This window comes from Diplotaxodon limnothrissa, linkage group LG19 (genome assembly GCF_057381915.1).
Source record: "Diplotaxodon limnothrissa isolate DT_005_m linkage group LG19, D_limnothrissa_male_GT1.1, whole genome shotgun sequence".
Classification (NCBI taxonomy): domain Eukaryota; kingdom Metazoa; phylum Chordata; class Actinopteri; order Cichliformes; family Cichlidae; genus Diplotaxodon; species Diplotaxodon limnothrissa.
Window position 1 is genome coordinate 22,058,778 of NC_140614.1, and position 20,011 is coordinate 22,078,788.

Sequence of the window (20,011 nt, forward strand, 5' to 3'; positions counted from 1 at the left end):
TAAATTAGAATCATGTTTCCAGATGTGAGACACCTTAGAAAATAAGGTCTCGCTGCTTTCTGTTTCTTTTATAAGAACTTATGCACTGTATAGACCTCAAAACTGTAATCTGAAAAGGGCACTCAACACGATTTGCTCGAAAGTATCTTATTTGTAGTAATATGTAAAAGGCAAGTATCTATGTTGATTTGTCTTTCTGCAAAATATTAGGAGTGAGCCAAACTTTTAGCTGCAAAATATACAAAATATATACTTCTTGGCTGAACTTGATTTGGGACACCAGCAGCCACAGAACTGATATGGGATGCAGATATATATATATATTTTCTGGTTGCAGATACACGTCCGCTGTGACCTTGTCTTCTTTCCCATGTGTCTCTCGTGGGTCGTTGCACTGTTACAGGAACAGGGCTGCTAGAGGCTCTGGTGCAAAGACGCTCATAAATATCTCATTTTTGCTTGTTATAAAACCACAGAGAGAAGTAAGTCATAGGTTTGTATATTTGAGCAAACTTTATGGGACCAAATTAGGGATTGTAAATGCAACGTGTGCACACAGTAGAGAAAAATGAACCATTGTTGCTCTGTGAATGAATCAATAGTACAGTATTGATAATGGATTAAATAGTTAACTATTAGTACCACTTTCTCATAACACTCTTTCAGTTTGTAGCTTATCGATTTATTAATTTTAATAAATTATTAATCTAACTATTACGGTACTTATTGAACAGGAATCTTTTGCCGCTGGCCATTTAGCTTGGATTATCAGAACCATGTGTTGTCTTGGCTGCCTTTTAGCTAGAGTAGTAACCTCTCCAAGTCTCAGCTTGAAATTGGTCATTAGACGTGGCGGCGTTGGTAGTGTTGGATAGAGGCACTTATAAAAAGGCAAACTGTCATGCATGTAACACCTCTGCGGATCATTACGACTGACTCGAGTGTGGCATCATATCTCTAATAACAAGTGTATTTTCCCCCAAAAATGTCCAATTATTTATTTCACACAACTGGGAAGAATTTTGCTATATGTTGGTTCAGATGCTCTGCAGCCCTTTTCCAGAAGGTGAGAAAAATTCTTCATTGGAGAACTTTATCTGACGAACAAAGTATTACAGACCAAGCAAGCTGTAGCTGACAATCCCACATAGCAGACGGGTCTGGCCTGGATCTGATGTCAAGCCGGCACTGCTGTTCTGACTGGTGTCATGGTAAGTGGTATGTCATCCAGATATGGCCAGGTCTCGCAATGATGGCACTGTTTATGTGATGGCATGCCACATCTGGCCCGATTGTGGTTTGGTTTTTGTGGCCCAGGCTAATTGAAAACAAGTCTGGCCCGGATCTGGCATGAAGTTGGCACTTCTGACAGATCCAGGCCATACCAATTTTGCTATGTGGGATATACACGTATATCACAAAATCTTTAGTTAAAAATTACTTTAAATTTCACATCCCCAGTAATGGATTTAGCCCTTTTTAGAATGCAAGACAGCTGATTCCTGCATGGCAAGTAAAGCGATATGTATTTAATGACTTTGTGTCACATGGTGAGAGATCAAATTTCCCATGTGTCTCATTGAAAAGATTGATGAGCGGCAACTTTACTTGTAATTCCTCTTTTTTTTCTGACTCTCTGACACACTCCTACTAATTGACATTTAAGAGGGATGCTAGCACACGATGGGAGAGGCGGGTGCACTTCTGTTGATATTTATATATAAGCAGCTCTAGCTGCTCAAGCTATCACCATGACAACAGGACAGGAAGCAGGAAGTTGGCATTTTTTTTATTACAATGGAGTAGAGAGATAACTCTCAGGTTGCATATTGTAGACACAGATAACACAGACTGTGCTTTTTACATCTCAGTCTACACACACACTTTTTGACATTCTTGTTAACCTCTCTGTGGGTCAAGGTTTTTGGGAGGTCATGGACATTCTCAGAGCAGGAAATACAGCTATAGGCAGCATAAAATATTTAATCATAAAAAAGTACTACTTTCTAACAGATATACAGTGCCGTGAAAAAGGTATTTGCCCCTTCCTGATTCATTTGTTTTGTACATTTCCCACACTTAAAGTTTTGTGATGAAACAAATTTTAATGTTAAACAAAGATAACCCAGTAAATGTAGTTTGTCTCTCAAATTGAATAGCTGGTTGTGCTATTCCTGGTAGCAAGAAGTACGGTCATAAATTTTTGTGACTGGCAATGACTCCTCCACCTCACAGTTGAGGAATTTTGGCCTCTCTTCTTGACAGAAATGCTTTAATTTATCCCCGCTGGTTTATGAGTGTGAATGTGCTGTGTAATCAGATTTAAGTCTGGTTTTTGACTAGGCCATTCCAAAACCTTTATTTTCTTTCTCCTTCCTGGTGTATTTAGGACTATTATTCTGCAGTATAACCCAAGTATGCTATAGCTTCGGGGCATGAACCGACGGCCGGACATTCTCCTTCAGGATTTTCTGACAGAGAGCAGAATTCGTGGTTAGTCAATTATGGCAATTCGTGACATACAAGATGAGTCATTGATGCACTCTTGGAATAATTTTGGTTGGCCAGCCTTTCCTGGGAAGGTTCATTATTGTTCATAGTTTTGTCCATTTGTTGGTGTTGATCTTTTAGCATACTACATTTGGTCAGACAAGTTGTATATAAGTAATTTCTTAATTCAACAGGACTGACAGTAACTATAGCTGGATGTGGTTAGTGAAACTGAACCTAGCTTTCCAAAAAATGTGGTTAATTCATGATTTAACACAGGGAGCAATTACTTTTTAACAAGGAATTTTATTGTGTTTATAATAATCGTGAAACAGTGGGCACAGTTTACACTATACACTTATCTATAGTCGATGCTTTGTAGATGTAAAACCATTCATGTCGGTGGGCTATTTCTCATTCCACACTGTTGCTTTGTGCAGAATGAAGCCATGCAAAGTGAGCTTTTTATAGCCAGTGCTGACTCAGTTAACATGCTTTGCGTAGTAATGTGAGTTCAAATGAATATTGGGGCTATGTGTGTCAAGATACTGGGTCTGTGATTCAGTGCTGTGTTTTTTGATTAGTCTGTATTCTTTGAGTTAGTGTTATTCATGGGTTTGGTTCTTCTTATTGTTCTCTGTGTGTGTTATATCCTTAGTTTCTAGTCTTTAGGTTTCTGTTACGAAGCCTTCCCGTGTTCCACGTTTAATGTCATCTATGTTTGTGCATCTCCTGTGTCTCTCCAGTCATTCGTATCTCCAGGCCTCAGTGTCAAGTCTGTGTCTTTGTGAATGTCTCTTGTTTCCTGTTTGACTTTGACAATCTTGCGTCCTATGTGTTTTCAGTTTTGCCTTCTCCCGGCCTCATATGGGATTACTCCCAGCTGTGCTCTCCTCCTGTGTCTCATTCCTTCATTATCTCTCTGTGTATTTAAGCCCTTTATCTTCCTCTTTTTGTTGCTGGATCGTCTGTGTGTCATTCACCGCAGTTCTCCATGTTCCACTTCTCCAAGCCCCAGGTTCTCAGGTCTTTAGTTTCTTTATACTTGTTTGTAGTTTTTTTTAGCTTAGTCATTCTCTCCTTTGCTTTTGTTTGTATTTTGCTTGGCTGTAATAAAGGCTCACTTTAAGTCCATCACTTTCTGCGTCAGCATTTGGGTCCACACTCTCTCTCCACTCCACACATCTGTCACAGCAGACGTGACAATGTGACAGTCAATGAAAATTTAAGTAGCTATAATAGTAACCAAACTGAACCAAATCAAGCCCAAATATCAAAGAAATTATTTTTAATAGGAATAGCTTTATTTTAAATAGGAAACTAATCAAAACTCATTCATTCACTTTTATGAATAAATGGAGCGAATAAAAGTTCACAAGGACAACAGAAGCCAAGCAGACAAACAGTCACTTGAGGCAGTTGGTGACTCTTTTGATGCTTCGAGCATGTTGGATCTTGTTCTCTAGAGTGGGAATGTTTACTGTCATCTCTTTATCTCTTAGCGTACGTGCTAGTGGCATTTTAAGTAGTTTTTGCTCTGGAAGAATTTGGTGCTAGTCAGAAGAAAGTCAGAAGATCATTTCCTCTTTCAAACTTGACCACATAGGTGTCAGCCTAATGCTAAACTGCAGTTAATTGTGGGAGATTAAAAAGACTCATACACAGTTTCTATCTTTTCTTTTTTTTAATGAAATGCAGGAAGTGGTTTCATTTTTTCTCACATGCTCTAAAGAACCAGTTGACGTTATTCTGTTTCTCTGGGCGTGTGTGTTTTGAGTGTTGTTACCAACACTGCTGAATCATGAAAAGCCATAGGCAAAACAGATTCTGTCCTATTTTCTTCTGTTTGAACTTTTATTTTTATTGTTTTTCAGTCATTGTTGTTTAACTGCTGTCTCTCGAAACTTTGTTTCTGTAAAACCAAATCAGGTTTTCTGTCTGGATGTTTTTCAGATTAATGATGACTTTTTACCTGCCCTTAATGAAAAAAATCTAAATGTCAACACATTTTCTTGTCTTTTTTATGGCAGGGGCATCTGTTGTCTGAAACTAACAGGCCTTCTTACAAAGCTCTTGAGCAAACTGTATCACATTCTAGTGAAGATCATTTTTTAAAAAGAACCAAATACTTTTGTTTCTATCTAGAAATATAAAGGAAGATATTTTATACCTTAAGAGCAAATATTGGATTTACAGTGAAGCAAAGTGTAGCAAAAGTGAGAAATAATGTTTGTGACGGGTTTAGCAGGTTTTGGTGTCTCAATAATTGTTTGGTACACAAAACTGTGTCAGAACTCTCTGTGTTGAGGTAAAGTTGAAAGTAAAAGAGAGACCTGAGCACAATATCTACATAATTATTAGTCTAAACTAATTATTAGTCTTTAATACTATTCTATACTATATTTTTATAGTCTACCAAAACCTACCTGTTTTTGAACTGCACTGCCTTTGACTTCAGCAGATTCTGAGCTTTTGTATATTTATCACAAAAAACATCAATTTCCACAAATTTTTACATAAAAATCTGGTTTGCCTGCTTTTGATAATTCAGTGTATTTTGTTTTGCTTTATTTCAGAAACATTTTATTAGAAAATATTTGTTTGTAGCCCATTCAGTGAATTAAATATTTTTTTTCTGTGCAGAGTAGTGTGCAAGTGTATCATATATGACCAATATATGATAAGTGACCAATAATTTAGAAATATGAGCATATTTTCTGATTTTGATAGAATGAAAGGCATCAGCTGATTTTTTTTTCATTTGATGATTGTGTCTGATTCAAAGTTGATTTCTACTCACAAGGTCTCTGAAGTCACAAACCACAACATGACTACACATGTTTTATTTCGCATGAATCTTTTAAAGGAGTAGTTTAGGGAGTGGAAGGGTGTTTTTTTTGTTTTTTTCTACATTAACTTATTGGTCCCATTGAACTAATTCAGGCAGAACTTTACAAGTGATTTCCTTAATAGGACCTGGCGTCCACATATGTGGACATCACATTTTGGGTTATTTAGATCAAAATACAAAATTTTGCTCTACAAGGGCCTGATATCCACTTATATCACTATACTGCTACTGTTCTATCAAATTTTTAAACGAATATCCTCATATGTGGCTCTTATTTTTCTTAAAAACAAAAATAAGGTAAAAAAAAAAGTCTGGTAATTCTTTGTTTTAACATTCATCGGGCCCCAATATGCCCAAATATCAAAGAGAAATTAAATGCATGCTGTGGAAGAGTTCTGGTCTTAGGAGGTTAAAGAAAAAAACAATAGTAGTTTAAGTGCTATACCCCGTCCTGAAAAAAAAACAAACATTCAAAATACACAATCTTATTACTGTATTGCTGAAAAATTAGGTCATTTGTTGTGCACATGTTTCATTAAAATATAAAAACTAAATTTTTTTATAGTCTCCAGGAGTAGTGACCAGCAGGTGACCAGCAGGTTGTATAATAAACAGATGGAGAAACATCGCAAATGTTGACTCTTCCAAAAAGGTCATTAGAGGTGACTAAATAGTGCTGTGAGTAGGACTGCACATACTGTCATGGATCGCTGTGTGGCAAGCAGGAGGAGGACCCAAATGCAAAACTCACAGACACGGGGATGAACTTAAAGAACACAGCTTTAATGCTGGCACGGCAGAATACAGGAAATACAGAACTAACTGGGAAAAAGTAAACTAACATTCGCAGGAAGGCACAGGGAGATCCACACAACATGAGGGACGACGTCACGCTGAACAGAGGGAGACGCAGACAGAAATACACAGAGGGTTAACGAGGAAAGTGGGAACACACGGGGAACACAGGTGACACTGATAATCATAACGAGACAGGGCGGGGTGAACTGAACATGACATGTACGGGCGTGAGAGTCACAAAGTAAACAGGAAGTGCACAGAGGTTCAGACCGGAGGAGAGAGAGCACGGGGAAAACACAGACATAACGGGCTGGGAAAACATGAAACAACCACAAAGGGAGACGAGGGCTCATAAATACATAGAGGGCACACAGGGGGAAGAGAGAGCACGGGGAGAACTTAGACATAATGGGCAGGGGAAACATGGAATAAAACATAAGGAGAGACGAGGGCTCACAGATACACAGAGGGGCACACAGGGGGTAAAAGCCATGAAGGGAAAACACTTAGGGAACAACACAACAGGGCAACTCAGAAAACATGGCCTAAGCAAGGAACAAAATACAAACATACAAGAAAACTAAGAACACTGGGCCAACATGGCCCAGGACCATGACACATACAGTAAAAGTATAGATATGGTATTGTGCAGAAGTCTGCCTCTCATTTCTTTGTGTTTCTTTATATTTATATATTTTTAATTGTATCGTTTGGCACTTTATATAGAATAGAAGAGTATTTCTGCAGCAAAAATGTGATTCCCAAAGAGATATAAGCCATGTCAGTCATATAACACTGCATGTGTGATGTGTTCTTAAAATATCTAGGAAACTGGACGGGTGGAGGACAAATGAAGTGACAGACAATAAAAAAATTCTCTAGCAGATTAAGAGTATGTGAAAATCATGTCTTTAAGAAAAAGGAACCTCTGACCCCTCAGTTGTTCACTGAAAGCTCATTGGAAAGGGTTAGGTATGAAGGGCTTAGAAGAGGCTGGTGTATGCCAAATAACACAAGAACTGCACTGAAAATTAGTGGACACAGGTCTTATAGAGTGAGTCTAAATAATGATTTATTATCATTATTTTATTTAGAGGAGTTCAGGAGAGAAGTGAACAGTAAATGTCTACCTGCGGTGCTCAAAAGCTGCTAAGACACTAAGATACATTGGTGTTCGCTTGGACATGATTTACGCTTCTTCTAAAGCTTAGCTGTTGGTAAATAAGAATACATTTATTTACCTTTCTGTTGATTTTCAGCACAAGCTGAAATACACATTTACATTATATGTGTCTGTTTTGGGGTTTGTATTCCTTGCAGTTCTTATCTGATTCACATGATAAAAAGGAAAGTCACAGTAAGGTCACTGGAAGATTAAATGTCACAAGACTGTCCTGCTCTGTGGGAGTACATATACTCTCAGGAAATGGTCATACATCTGATCTCTCTTCTAGGTGTGCCCTGCTCCAGGGTCTGACTGCTAAGCATGAGGAGTAAGGCTCAGACTGCTACCAGTAACCTCAACCTGGTGAACTCTGTAGATTCTGACAGCAGAGCGGCTCAAGACATACACGACGGTATTAAGATGGCAGATCTGGTGGAAAGCCTGGATACCCGAGAGCTGGACATAGGGGAGGGAGAAGATGTGGATTATGATGGAAACAACATAGGTAAGTTTATGGAAATGAGGAAATATATGTGCTTACCTACTGTAATTACTTATTATGTACCTGTTGCTCTCAAAATTTACAGTATTACAATAATTTCTTGTAAAGAAATCTCAAAAGCAAGAAGAAAATATTGACATAACCTACTAATTGTGGGCTCAGATAGTCTGATGGACACTCAGCAAATGTGGGGTAGGTGGTGTTAGATGAGAATGTAGCTAGGCAGCATAGAATGGTAGTCTGTAGGATGACTCTGGAAATCAAGTAGAGGAAGCGAATGAAGTGCTAGCTAAAGTGTTGAGGGAAACTCAAAAGAAGGTGTTTGTTGTATCCTCAGAAAACCAGGAGACTTGGTGGTGGAATGAGGAAGTACAGGAAAAAGTTCAAAGTATGCTAAGAAAAAGTGGGTCAGGGAGATAAAGAACGTAGACACAGATACTGGCAGTACAACAGAGAGAGAGAGAGGTGGCAGAGGCTGGTTGATATTACTTGTATTTGAAGTACTAAGAAAAATAAGGAAGCACAAATGTTTGTATCGATTGGCTGTGTCAAAGAGATTGGAAAGGATGTGCAGCAGGTTAGGATGATTAAGGTCACTAATGAGCGAAGAGTGTGTTGAGAAGAGGTATGGAGGTATGGAAAGGTATAGGAGAGAGGGCACTGGACTTTTTAGCCAGATTGTTTACCACAGAGTGAGAGGATGCCTGAAGAACAGAGAAGAAGTGTACTGATACAGATTTTCAAAAACAAGGGTGCCGTGCTGAGCTGTGGCAACTACAGAGGGATAAAGTTGATGAAGCTAGGTTAAGAATAGAGGATTATGGGTTCATGCAAAGAGACCACTACATATGCAATATTTATTTTATATGGAGAGTTGATGGAGAGGTACAGAGAAGGGTCAAAGGAGTTGCTCTGTGTCTTTGTGGATCCACAGAAAATATATGATAGGGTGCCAAGAGAAGAACTGTGGCAAATAGCAGATACTGTAGGAGTCGGGAGAGGAAGAGAAGTATTTGAGGGTGATGCAGGATCTGTATGGGGACACCGAGGTCAGATGTGCGGTATGAGTGATAGATGGTGGAGGTGCGATTACACAAGGAGACAGTTCTGAGACATTTCTTCCTACATTATTCATAATTTCCTTAATAAATTATTCAGATTCTGATTCTTTGCAGGGGGGGTGAAAAGGTTGACAGCCAGGTCAGGCAGGTGATGTTTGCAGACAATAATGTGATCTGTAGCAAGCAGGTGGAAGAGAGCCTGGAGAGGTGGAAGTATGCTCTGGAGAGAAGAGAAATAAAGTCAGTCAAGCAAAACGTGTGTGAACGAGAAGGAGACAGGTGTAACAGTGACATGAAGGAAGAAAGTCAGAGCGGCAGGGTTGAGATGTGGAGTAGAAGGATAGTGGCTATAATGGATGATGGATGTTGAATATGGAGCTGCTGAAGTGAACAATCATGGTTGTAGTGAAGGAGGATATGGAGCTGACTGGTATGACAGAAGAAGCTGTGATAACCCTTAAGTGAGCTGAAGAGGAGGAAGACCTAGCAAAGTAGCAGAGTTCAAAAGCAAGTGGTCAAGTCAGTTACCTCACTATTAAATGTTATTAGTCTTAACTTGTCAGAATATGAGCTTAAATATACACATGCAAAAAAAAAGTCTGTAACGATCCTGTTCTCAAGACCTCTACTAATTTAATGACCGTCAAACTAATTCAAAGTGGGATCACAGTGTATTAACATAATTCAATTAGTCAAAAAAGCAACTTACTACATGGAGGCTCCAAACCACTATCTAACGGTGCCAGCACATGAGGGTGGATGGTTGCACTTTTGAAGTCTTGCAAACTTTACCAGAAAATATACGGTAACATTTGCCCTAACACTGCAAACTCGCGAACTACAACGGTCTTGAACAAAGGCTGAGTTTTCACTGATGCATCCTACTCGCTCCTACAGCCTGAGCAACTCCTACATGTACAAGCAGAAAGATCACACTAAACACCCGCCTCGTCTCTGTCCCAGGGGACTGTCGTATCCCATTTTCAGCAGTGTATGCCACAGTGGGCTTTAAAGAAGCCAATGCAAAAGTGTACCTCCCCACTGTACCCATTACTGCCCGAATCCTGGAGGTGGAGAGGTTCACCACTGCACAGGACCGCTTCAATGCGTCACACCAAAGGAGTGTCAACAAGGTACTGCACACACCTCTCTATAAACTATATGGTCCTGATTGTTGCGCTTGCTGTTTACTTATGCCACAGATTTTTCCATTTTCTATTGTATCGATTGTTTTTCTTTTTTATTAAATGTTGAACATTTTTAATGTTATTGATGACATTACCATGATTACAGGTGTTAAGCATGTGCATGTTTCTGTAGTCTCTGCCAGCAGTTTTTAAGATTGAGCTGAAACATGGGGAATTTACCTGGGTGGTTAAGAGGAAGGAGAAGCATTTCATGGAGCTGCACAGAGAGCTGAGGACGTACAAAACCTTCATGAGGATACCACTGCCATCACGCAGGTTGGCATGCAATCTATACAGTAAAAGATAAATTTGCAGTCTCACATGGACCTAAGTGCTTGTTTTACCTTAAGCTTTTTGTCCTTAAATGGGAGATATATGTCCATGATGTGACAAAAGTATACTTACCCAAATGCATAGACACAATTGTCATACTAGTATATTTAATAGATCAAGAGAGTATTGTATTTACTTTATGTAGATGATATAATCAGCACTTTTCTTCTCATAAGCACAGATGTAAAAACAACAAATTTATTGCCAGCAGGGAGATGTTTTTTTTTTTTTTTTAGCTTGAATGCTAAGTGTTGACATACTGTCCTTCAGTGCAACTGAAATTTATGAACTTTTCACATTCACGTTTTTGGTGCAGTCTATTATAATCATAGATTCTTTTTTGAAGTAAACAATAGGCTTAAAATTCAGTGAACACTTTTACTCCCTTTGGCATTCTCTGAAGTCTGACACACCTGTGAAATATACAGATTTTTTATTTCTGATCCGCCACTTAAACAGTGTTTTTAAAGCTCTGGACCTTTGTTCTTTCTTCTATCTTATACTTTAAGGACCAAGGATATTCTGTCTTTAAAGTATTACATTTCCCACATTCTGTTTTTCAGCCACACAGTGAGGAGAAAGACGGTGAGGAAGAGTGAAGTGAGAGAGATGCCCTCCTTGCCAAGGGGAGGAGGAGAGGAGCTAGTGCGAGATGAGCAGGTCTCCAGCAGGAAGGTATGTTGGAGCGCTGTCTTTGTCCTCTTTGGCCTTGTTTTCAGGGCCATGAAATTGATTCTTGTGATATTTCAACTTTATTGCAGGGAGCTCTCCTGGCACTCACTTGTTGCCATGGCACTTAACTCCTTGCCAGCAAATCTATCCTCTGAACTACTGTTTCACATTGTTTTGCACATCTCGGTGTTTATATGCATGGGCTTTGTCAGTGTCCAAATATAGTGTTTGTGTTCCCACAGAGACAGCTAGAAGACTATTTGAACAAGCTGCTGAGGATGGCCATGTACCGAAAATATCACCATACTGTGAGTAAATACAAAACACTCCAAAGGGTCACACTTAAACATAATGTTATACCACTTGTGTTTATGCCTCATTTCTATTAGCCACTATAGATAATGTACAATAAAAGCAAATAATTATTAGTCTTTTTCTACATGTTTTAATTCAGTACCTTTATTGTGGAATTTGGCAAAGCCTCAAGTTGTTCTGTTTTGCTTTTTTCTTATAAAGTGAAGGGAAATTGTCTTTATGCTGTGCCTCTTCTTAAATAACTCCTTCACACTTAAAACATATTTTAGGCAGAAAACTTGCTGTTATGCATTTAAAGTTATTATGAGAGATGACAACACACAATTTAAGATGAGTCATATTAACTCTACGTATGTGGACTAACACTTTCTAGTTCCCATGATGATATATTACACAATGAGTGGTGTGTCTGTCTATACAAGAATCATTATGTGAAGTCTCTTGTTTGTGCTTGCCCTCTTTACACAGATGGAGTTCATTGACGTCAGCCAGATGAGTTTCATTCATGACTTAGGGCCCAAAGGACTGTGAGCATTTTCTTAGTGCCTATATCTCTGGGGATCAGGGTCAAATATCCCATGTCAAAGTTGTTCTTTCCTTAGGTGTATTTATTTTAAACTTGCAATCTTCTTTTACACTCTTCTTAAGCCCCATGATACAGTTTTTGGAAAATATTCACCAGTTATTCTCCCTCCTCCAGGGAAGGGATGATTTATAAACGCTCAGGCGGACATCGTATCCCTGGAATGAACTGCTGTGGTCAGAGCCAGGCCTGCTATCGCTGGTCCAAACGGTGTGTGAATGTTGCAGTTTTTCTCCAGCTATCTCTGTCTGTCCAATTTATTTCTCTCTGTGCATCTTCTAGTCAATCCCACTGCTTTAGCTGCCGTGTTAACTAGTTGTTTTTTTTCTTGTAATTAAGCTGTCTAAGCCAGCAGTTTAAATATACTGTGCAGTTTATTTTGGAAGGCGAGAAACATGGTGACATGTAGGAGTTGCTCAGGCTGTTGATCAACTCCTGAATGTCTTATGGTAAACACAAGAAGGAGGATTTCTTGAACATTCATTCTCAAATTTCTGGCAGGGAGCTGTCAGAGTGTGGGTGTCAAAGAATAGTGAACATCTATTACACAACTGTGCATTACACATTTACAAACATAATAATTGTGACATCTTAATAGGCGGTCATTTTTGCTGTCATGCAACATTTTTCATTTTTTCTATATTTATAAGAAAGTCTCAGTCTGACGGCAGTGGTATTCACTCACATCTGACTTTGTCTTTCTCTTCCACTTTACATCATCCAAATTATGATGTGATCAGTTTATGTTGTTATTATTTCTTTAAACACAACACAAAAAATAATCCCACACGTTTGAAACGCTCAGCCCGTCCACCTACATCCTCATGATGATTTTCTTCCTACACCCTTTCCTCCAAACGAGAAACATAAGAAATGGTCCACAGCAGTCAGCAGAAAGCTGCAAAACTTTACATCTACACAGACGTCATTAATGTTGCGACGACCACTTTGTGTGTGTTGTAGCTGGCTTGTGGTGAAAGACTCATTCTTGCTGTACATGAAGCCAGACACGGGAGCCATCTCCTTCGTCTTGCTGGTGGATAAAGAGTTCACCATCAAGATGGACTCCAAAGACACGGAGACCAAACACGGAGTCCGGATTGATAGCCTCTCCAGGTGTGTGTGTGTGTATTTGTGTTTGTCATGGTTGAACAGTTGATCTTTGCAGCAGATTACCCAGAGAGTGATCATATACTAGTGCTTAACTATCTAGATACAAGTTAAACAGTGAATCCCCTCTGAGACGTTCTCAAGATAAAATCAGTGTGATGAATAATACCTGGACCAGAAGATGAACTCTTCATCAGATCTTAGCAAAAAGAAAAATATTAACCAAAACAATCATGGGTGGGCCCAAAAACCACAAATCCAAGACTCTTAATCAGTGCTGCTTTTATTTTAGGAATTACTGACTAGGTCTCATATATCTCAGAAAGACAACAGATACCTCTGCCTTGATCAGCTAATGTGCATATATATACATATGAAACGATACGACTACCTCGCTCTCACGTAGGCTTTAGACTATATGTATAATCTTGTTTTCCTCTGGTTATGTTTGTATCTATAAATATCCCACCGGCAGGACCCTCGTGTTTAAGTGCAGCAGTTACAGACACGCACGCTGGTGGGGTCAGAGCATTGAAAGCTTCGTGAGGAATCATGGGAAGGCTTTCCTCCGAGATCACCGCTTTGGATCTTTTGCACAAGAACAGGAAAACATCCCTGCCAAATGGTAACTACACTGGGAGAGAACACAGCTGGCTGCGCTTGTTTTGTCGGGAAGTTTGTGTGGGATTAGAAATGCTTAATTCCAACAATGTTTGCATCAGTTTCAGACTGAAACATTTGTTTCTGTGGAACGGACAAATGCAATGTTATACATTTAAGATGTGTTGTATCTATTATACTTATTGGATTTGGAAAAATACAACTGTAACCAAATGTGTTATTTAGAAAAATGATTTATGGCTTCTTATTACAAGAAACCTACACATTCTGGGGAAAGATGCAGTAAATCAAAAAGAAAAACTCAAATTGGGCAAATCTTCAGGACATATTCTATTTGTTAGTGTTTCACTGGTAACTATGGAAATGTATTGGACTCTCTCTCTTCTGGCTGTGCTGTTCTTTATCTGCATTCTCTCCCCCTCAGCTGGCACTTTCTGCGAGACTGAATCATCAGTGTAATAAAGTCGTTACATTGTCTATGTACTCAGCATGGAGTCGGAAGGATAAGACGTGTTGGGAGGTGAAAGCTGAGAATGTTTAAAGACGGTTACGTCATGGTGACATGTCTATGGGTGTAGACTTAAGTTTGTAAGGCTGTTAAAGTGCAATGACAGTCGGGCCAATGAACTGAAAGGCGCCATCATTCAGCTTGTGTGTGTGTTTGTTTGTTTTTTTTAAATACCACACAACGTGAACTATTTTATTTTTTCATATGTATGTTTGTATCATCCCAAGCTCAAGTGACAAAATGTTCTCCCAAGTGTGACTGCAATATATCTTTGCAGGTATGTGAATGGAAAGACCTACATGGAGGATGTGGCCGATGCTTTGGAGGAGGCTAAAGAGGAAATCTTCATCACTGACTGGTGGTGAGTTCTAGTGTCCTTTGTGTAAACATACAGGATGCCAAATGATGTGGTTAAGTAGTGTTTGCTGTCAGCACTGAAGTGTGAAAGCCCAGAGTAAACAAGTTAACAATAAAGGTCTTATACATGTGCTCCGTTTGCATACACTTTACAACCGTAACATCCAAACCTGATAGAATAATAATCCTGCAGACATAAAATAACAGAGAAAAATGTGCCAGTGCTATAAACGGCCTTTACTGACGCCGTTTATTGCAAACCATATTTATCTCAGTCTAGCCCTCCGTGAGTAATCTGAGCTTAACTCGGGTATTGTTAGGTAATGAAATACAAAGATGTAAACTGGCTTAAGGGGCTCTAGATTTCTGATTCAAGTAAGAGCCTGTTCATGCGAGAGAGACGAGGTTTATGGCTAGAAGGAGAAACAACAAAACCATGAATATGCAGAAAAGCAATCAATGATATTCAGTGAGGGAGAAAAAGGTATTCATTATGGGTGCACTTTATGAGAAGTACTGTGGAAACTGTTTAAATGAAGTTAGTAAACAGCTGAGTAAACAGTACTTCTAAAGAATGCACATGATGCACTGCATGCAGTGATTTTTTTATGCAAGCAGTTAAAATGTGTGATGTATGCAAACTATGGAGGAAAAGTAAGGACAGCGAAACTATTTTAAATTCTTGCAGAAAAGAAATAATTTCTTCTCTAGTATCTCGATAAGAAAAAAACAAAAACCCAACACAAATGCTAAAAACCATCAAATAGACGATAATATAAATATAATAATATATAATATTATATAGGGTGGAATGAGAGCCTTGAAAGTTGTTATCAGTACAAGTTTTTTAGTATGTGGTGAGGCTGGATGAGGTTGATGGAGGCCATAGCTGAAGGGAAAAAGCTGTTTCTTGGTGTTTCGTGTTCCTTTACTGAAAAATCCTAATTGACCTGATTTGATTGGTTTGTTTGTTGCTTAGTAATTAAGCCGTTGACACATTCTGATTTGACCCTCTGCAGTAAACCTTGGATTAGCATAGTTTGTGGCATCCACCTTGCTTAAAAGACATTGTTATAACAAAAGCCACAAGAAACAGGTCAGTCCACAGCTTCATGTTTCATTCTCTGTATTAGCCTACTAACATGCTAGAGAATTGTTTTTTGAAGTTGTTATTTTGGTTAAGAACTGGTACATTTTTGGAGGAAAGAACATATTTTTTTTGCATCAGTACCAGAGTAATGTCATAGATTTTCCACTCCCACTATATGCTGAAGTCTTCTTGTTTTGCGAACTTTAAAGGTCAGGCCCAGTGGAAAATTTTGCACCATATTGACACCAACTACTCAACATCCTTTGTTTTGCCCTCACTGAGGCCCTCAGCAGCTGCCTAGCTGCTTGGAAACACAGTTAATACATCTCTAAAATAATAGTACCTATATATTTTAAAGTGCATATCCACGTCTCCTGAACATGAAGAAACTCCGTTCTCGGTGATGTTTCCATAGCAATTGATGGCTCTGAACTAGATAAAGATAATATACAGATTAATAGTAATGGCTTTTTTGAGCTGCTTCCAAGGAACGAAACAACAGATTGATATTTTGGTACCTGTGAGAGTAATAAATGCAGTTAAACATTACATTATAACCAACAACTCTGTACTATAGAGCCATGACATGTTGTTAACTTTAATTATTATCTCCTTGCTTCAGGCAAAGAAATACAGTGACACAAAGATACAATCTCCATATCAGTTTATCCTTCTGCCCCACCCCTTTTATCCCTGTCTTGTCTATCATCACCTGAGAAATTATTAAGTATTATGTTTTTATTATCGGCTATGAAATATATGTGTAGATAAACCATGTCATGGCGTGAGAGGCACCCTGGTACATGGAACATCCAGGACAGATTGCCAGTCTGTCCCAGCACTCTATAAAAAGATAGATAAATAATTAGATGAAAATATATGGAAATTAATATATGAAAATAAAACTGAAATGTTTCTTTCTTTCTCTTGTGATACCTTAGTCAGTATGACATCCTACATTGCATTATATCCCGGGGGGGTTACAGTATCCTGGAAACGTATGCTACAAAGATGGAAATCTTATCTCAGATACAACTAGCTTGGTTAGTTTGCATGGTAAAGAAAATTGCCCATGACCTGTTACATTTTTCCAAATCAAATAAGTTTTCCAACTTATTTGTCTCTGCTAACAGAGGTGTAATATTCTTGACATTGTAATTTAAAATATAATAGTTTATGATCCCACAGAGCCAAATGCACCACTGTCTGGACGTGGCTGAAATCCCTGTGTTCTAAAGCAGTAATCACTAGGCTTATGGTCTTAACCAATGAGGTGTCACCCTGTGCAATATGAGCCAATGGTATTGTAGACATGTAAGCTCAGGATGCCAATGTGAATGACTCATGAGACTATATCATTATGTCATGTCTGTCACACTCTATGAGGAAATGTGCCGCGAGCTCTGACTGGTGAAGGCAAACATTACTTTTAATCTGTCTTAATGAGTGAGAATGCATCATTTATTCATCTGTTCGCCCGTCTTATTGTCTTATTGTCCTTCTTTAGTGTTGAATTTTATTCCTCTCTGTCGCTCTTGTTTTGTCAGGCTGAGTCCAGAGATCTTCCTTAAAAGACCTGTTGTAGAAGGAAACAGGTGGAGGCTTGACTGCATCCTCAAGCGCAAAGCAGTATGTACACATTAGACTGCCAGCATTATTCATTAAGAAATACACATCAGACCAAGTACTGAGCACTCAGTGTAAATGTTTCCCTGTACTTTCCTTTTAATTATTTTTTTAATGTAACCATTTGTAGTGAAAAGTTGCTGTTTTTAGTTGGATAAAGCTCTTCTCCCAGTATTCACAAGGTTTATGTTTACTAAACTTCTCATAATGAACTGAACATAAGAGTACATCCTGTCTATATCTGTAGATGGTATAAATCAAAGGCCTTTTTATCGTAGCCAAAGAAATTAGTGATACTGGAATTTGTGACTTTAAGTGCACATATTCCACATCCTTATCTGTTCCCATTGCTTTTATAGCTGAATTAGATACAGACTTTTGGAGAATAACCGAATTTATTTGCCCTTTGAAACAGCAACAGGGAGTCCGAATTTTTGTAATGTTGTATAAAGAGGTGGAGCTCGCTCTGGGCATCAACTCAGGCTACAGCAAAAGAACCCTTTTGCACCTGAACCCGAACATTAAGGTAAGTGACATGATATTAAGGTTTGATAAACAATGCAGTGCCACATTTCCCAAATTATTCAATGTCATATCCAGGACCAGATTAACCGTGAGAATAAATAAAATAATAGATTTTTGTTCATATTACAATGTATACAAGTGTACTGCATATGTGCTGTGTGTTTATGCTCCAGGTGATGCGCCATCCGGATCACGTCTCCTCCTCTGTCTATCTGTGGGCACATCATGAGAAGATCGTAGTTATTGACCAATCAGTGGCCTTTGTGGGCGGTATTGACCTGGCGTACGGGCGCTGGGACGACAGAGAGCATCGGCTGACGGATGTGGGAAGTGTGACACGTTCAGATGAGAGCAGACTGAGAAAAGTACTCCATTTACACACAGCTGCATGTGGGGAATGAAGTATAACAATGCAAGCTGGCAACCTCTTAATTTTATTGAACTGAATTCCTATACACAAGTACTCAATCGCATTATGCTCTGCTGACCATAAAATATTTATTCTCTGTAACTCTCATACAGCATTACAGCTACAGAGCTGCTACCAGCAAGAAGTTTCATAATATCAAGTATCTATTTTTTTTAATCACCTTTCCAACTGCATTGACACTTTGGACTCCTCACATGATTTACATCATTGAGAACAAGTCTTTATGTGTTGTTAATACCCGTGATGACAGTTTCCAATTTGGAGAACGCCATTCAGACCAGAAAGCAAATGAAACCTTTTGAATTGTTCTACTTTTGGCTGGACCAAAAAAAAAAAAAAAAAAAAAAAAACAGATCGCAAATATCCACATAAAAGCAAATGTCTCTCTAGCTTGTGACTTCAACCTTTTCTTATAAACCTTATTTGGCTCTATTAAATATTAGCAACACCCCTAGGCAATGTAATGGAGCATGAATCAACAGCACCTATTAAAACTGCTGTGTCCATTATAACCTTATAGTTTAAGGTAAAAAACTGCAGTTATAGATCGTTTTCATGTTCCTAGACTGGCTCCACCAACACTCCATCCAGTAAGGGCTTGTCCTCTGTTGATGGCGTCTCTCAGAGCAATGGACGAGGGACACCGCCCAGTGATCCAGCGGATTTACCTAAGCTGAAGGGAATCGGTCGCAACAGGATGGCTCGCTTCAGTCTGCGCACACTGAGGCACAAACACACTCTGCAGCATGTGGACAGTGTCAGCAGTGTTGATAGCGCAGGTATGTTAAGGCAGAGGAAAAAAAATCGTGCTTTGCTATTTTGGCAGTGAGATGCTCTGTTACGCCACCTCTCACGACAGCGGGGGTGTTTGTGTGGGTGAGAATGTGAATGTGAGTGAATGAGAGGCGCGTTGTAAAAGGTTGTACTTTCAAATGCAGTCGATATTTTAAAGGCTGTAGATTCATTTGTTCTGTATATGTGCACATGTGTAGGGAGCGGTTCGGTACGAAGCCTGAAGACAGGTGTGGGAGAATTACAAGGAAACACTCGCTTTTGGCATGGAAAGGACTACTGCAACTTTGTGTACAAGGACTGGATCCAGCTGGAGAAACCTTTTGATGGTCGGTCACACACATGGACACACCCAGCAGTTTGATGGAAACATATAATCATCTGGAAAACTAAATAGAGTCGATCTGAGTCACATTGGCAACATTTGTTCCACTTTTTTCACTCAAACCCTCTCCACTAAAATATCTGACCTCACTGTACGTTATGTCTTCTTACTGTTTCAGCTGGTCTCACTATTTATTTTTTATCACTGTATATTTCTCCATATTTTTGCAGCCATTCTTTTCTTTTACATTTTTTAGTTCTTCATCTAAAAAATCCTTTTTGGATCTGTTCCTCTTTTTGCAGACTTCATCGACAGGTACACCACTTCCAGAATGCCCTGGCATGACATTGCCTCAGTGGTTCATGGTAGAGCTGCCCGGGATGTGGCAAGACACTTTATTCAGCGTTGGAACTTCACTAAGGCATGCAGTGTACTTTGGCCAAAAACACAAAGAGTTGTAGAGCAGGAGCAAAGCTTAAAATTTAACTTCTTTAACTGGGAATTTATAGCCACTTTTTAGTGGTTTGTTAGTTAATAATTAAATACTTTAATTATTATTATAAGTTGTGGAAAGATGGTGTTAACTTCAAATCATGACTCACTTTCATAAAAAGCAGGATAATAGGAGACATGGAAAATATAATGTAATCCTCATCGTGGTGCTCAGGCT

At 38.9% G+C, this 20,011-nt stretch overlaps 1 protein-coding gene across 3 annotated transcripts in view; it reads left to right on the forward strand.

Moving 5' to 3' along the window:
* Positions 1 to 20,011, forward strand: part of pld1a (phospholipase D1a) — a 34,620-nt gene that overhangs the window by 4,737 nt on the left and 9,872 nt on the right. For 2 of the 3 annotated variants that reach the window (XM_085379226.1, XM_085379224.1), the window contains exons 2-17: positions 7,594 to 7,809; positions 9,831 to 10,000; positions 10,188 to 10,330; positions 10,951 to 11,062; positions 11,302 to 11,367; positions 11,843 to 11,901; positions 12,075 to 12,167; positions 12,921 to 13,073; positions 13,543 to 13,692; positions 14,474 to 14,557; positions 17,191 to 17,272; positions 17,685 to 17,795; positions 17,968 to 18,159; positions 18,790 to 19,003; positions 19,217 to 19,345; positions 19,644 to 19,762. In XM_085379226.1, the coding sequence (XP_085235352.1) occupies positions 7,626 to 7,809; positions 9,831 to 10,000; positions 10,188 to 10,330; positions 10,951 to 11,062; positions 11,302 to 11,367; positions 11,843 to 11,901; positions 12,075 to 12,167; positions 12,921 to 13,073; positions 13,543 to 13,692; positions 14,474 to 14,557; positions 17,191 to 17,272; positions 17,685 to 17,795; positions 17,968 to 18,159; positions 18,790 to 19,003; positions 19,217 to 19,345; positions 19,644 to 19,762 (2,061 nt within the window). In that variant the 5' untranslated portion in view covers positions 7,594 to 7,625. The remainder of the gene's footprint in view (positions 1 to 7,593; positions 7,810 to 9,830; positions 10,001 to 10,187; positions 10,331 to 10,950; positions 11,063 to 11,301; positions 11,368 to 11,842; positions 11,902 to 12,074; positions 12,168 to 12,920; positions 13,074 to 13,542; positions 13,693 to 14,473; positions 14,558 to 17,190; positions 17,273 to 17,684; positions 17,796 to 17,967; positions 18,160 to 18,789; positions 19,004 to 19,216; positions 19,346 to 19,643; positions 19,763 to 20,011) is intronic. The other variant, XM_085379225.1, reaches the window with a different exon arrangement.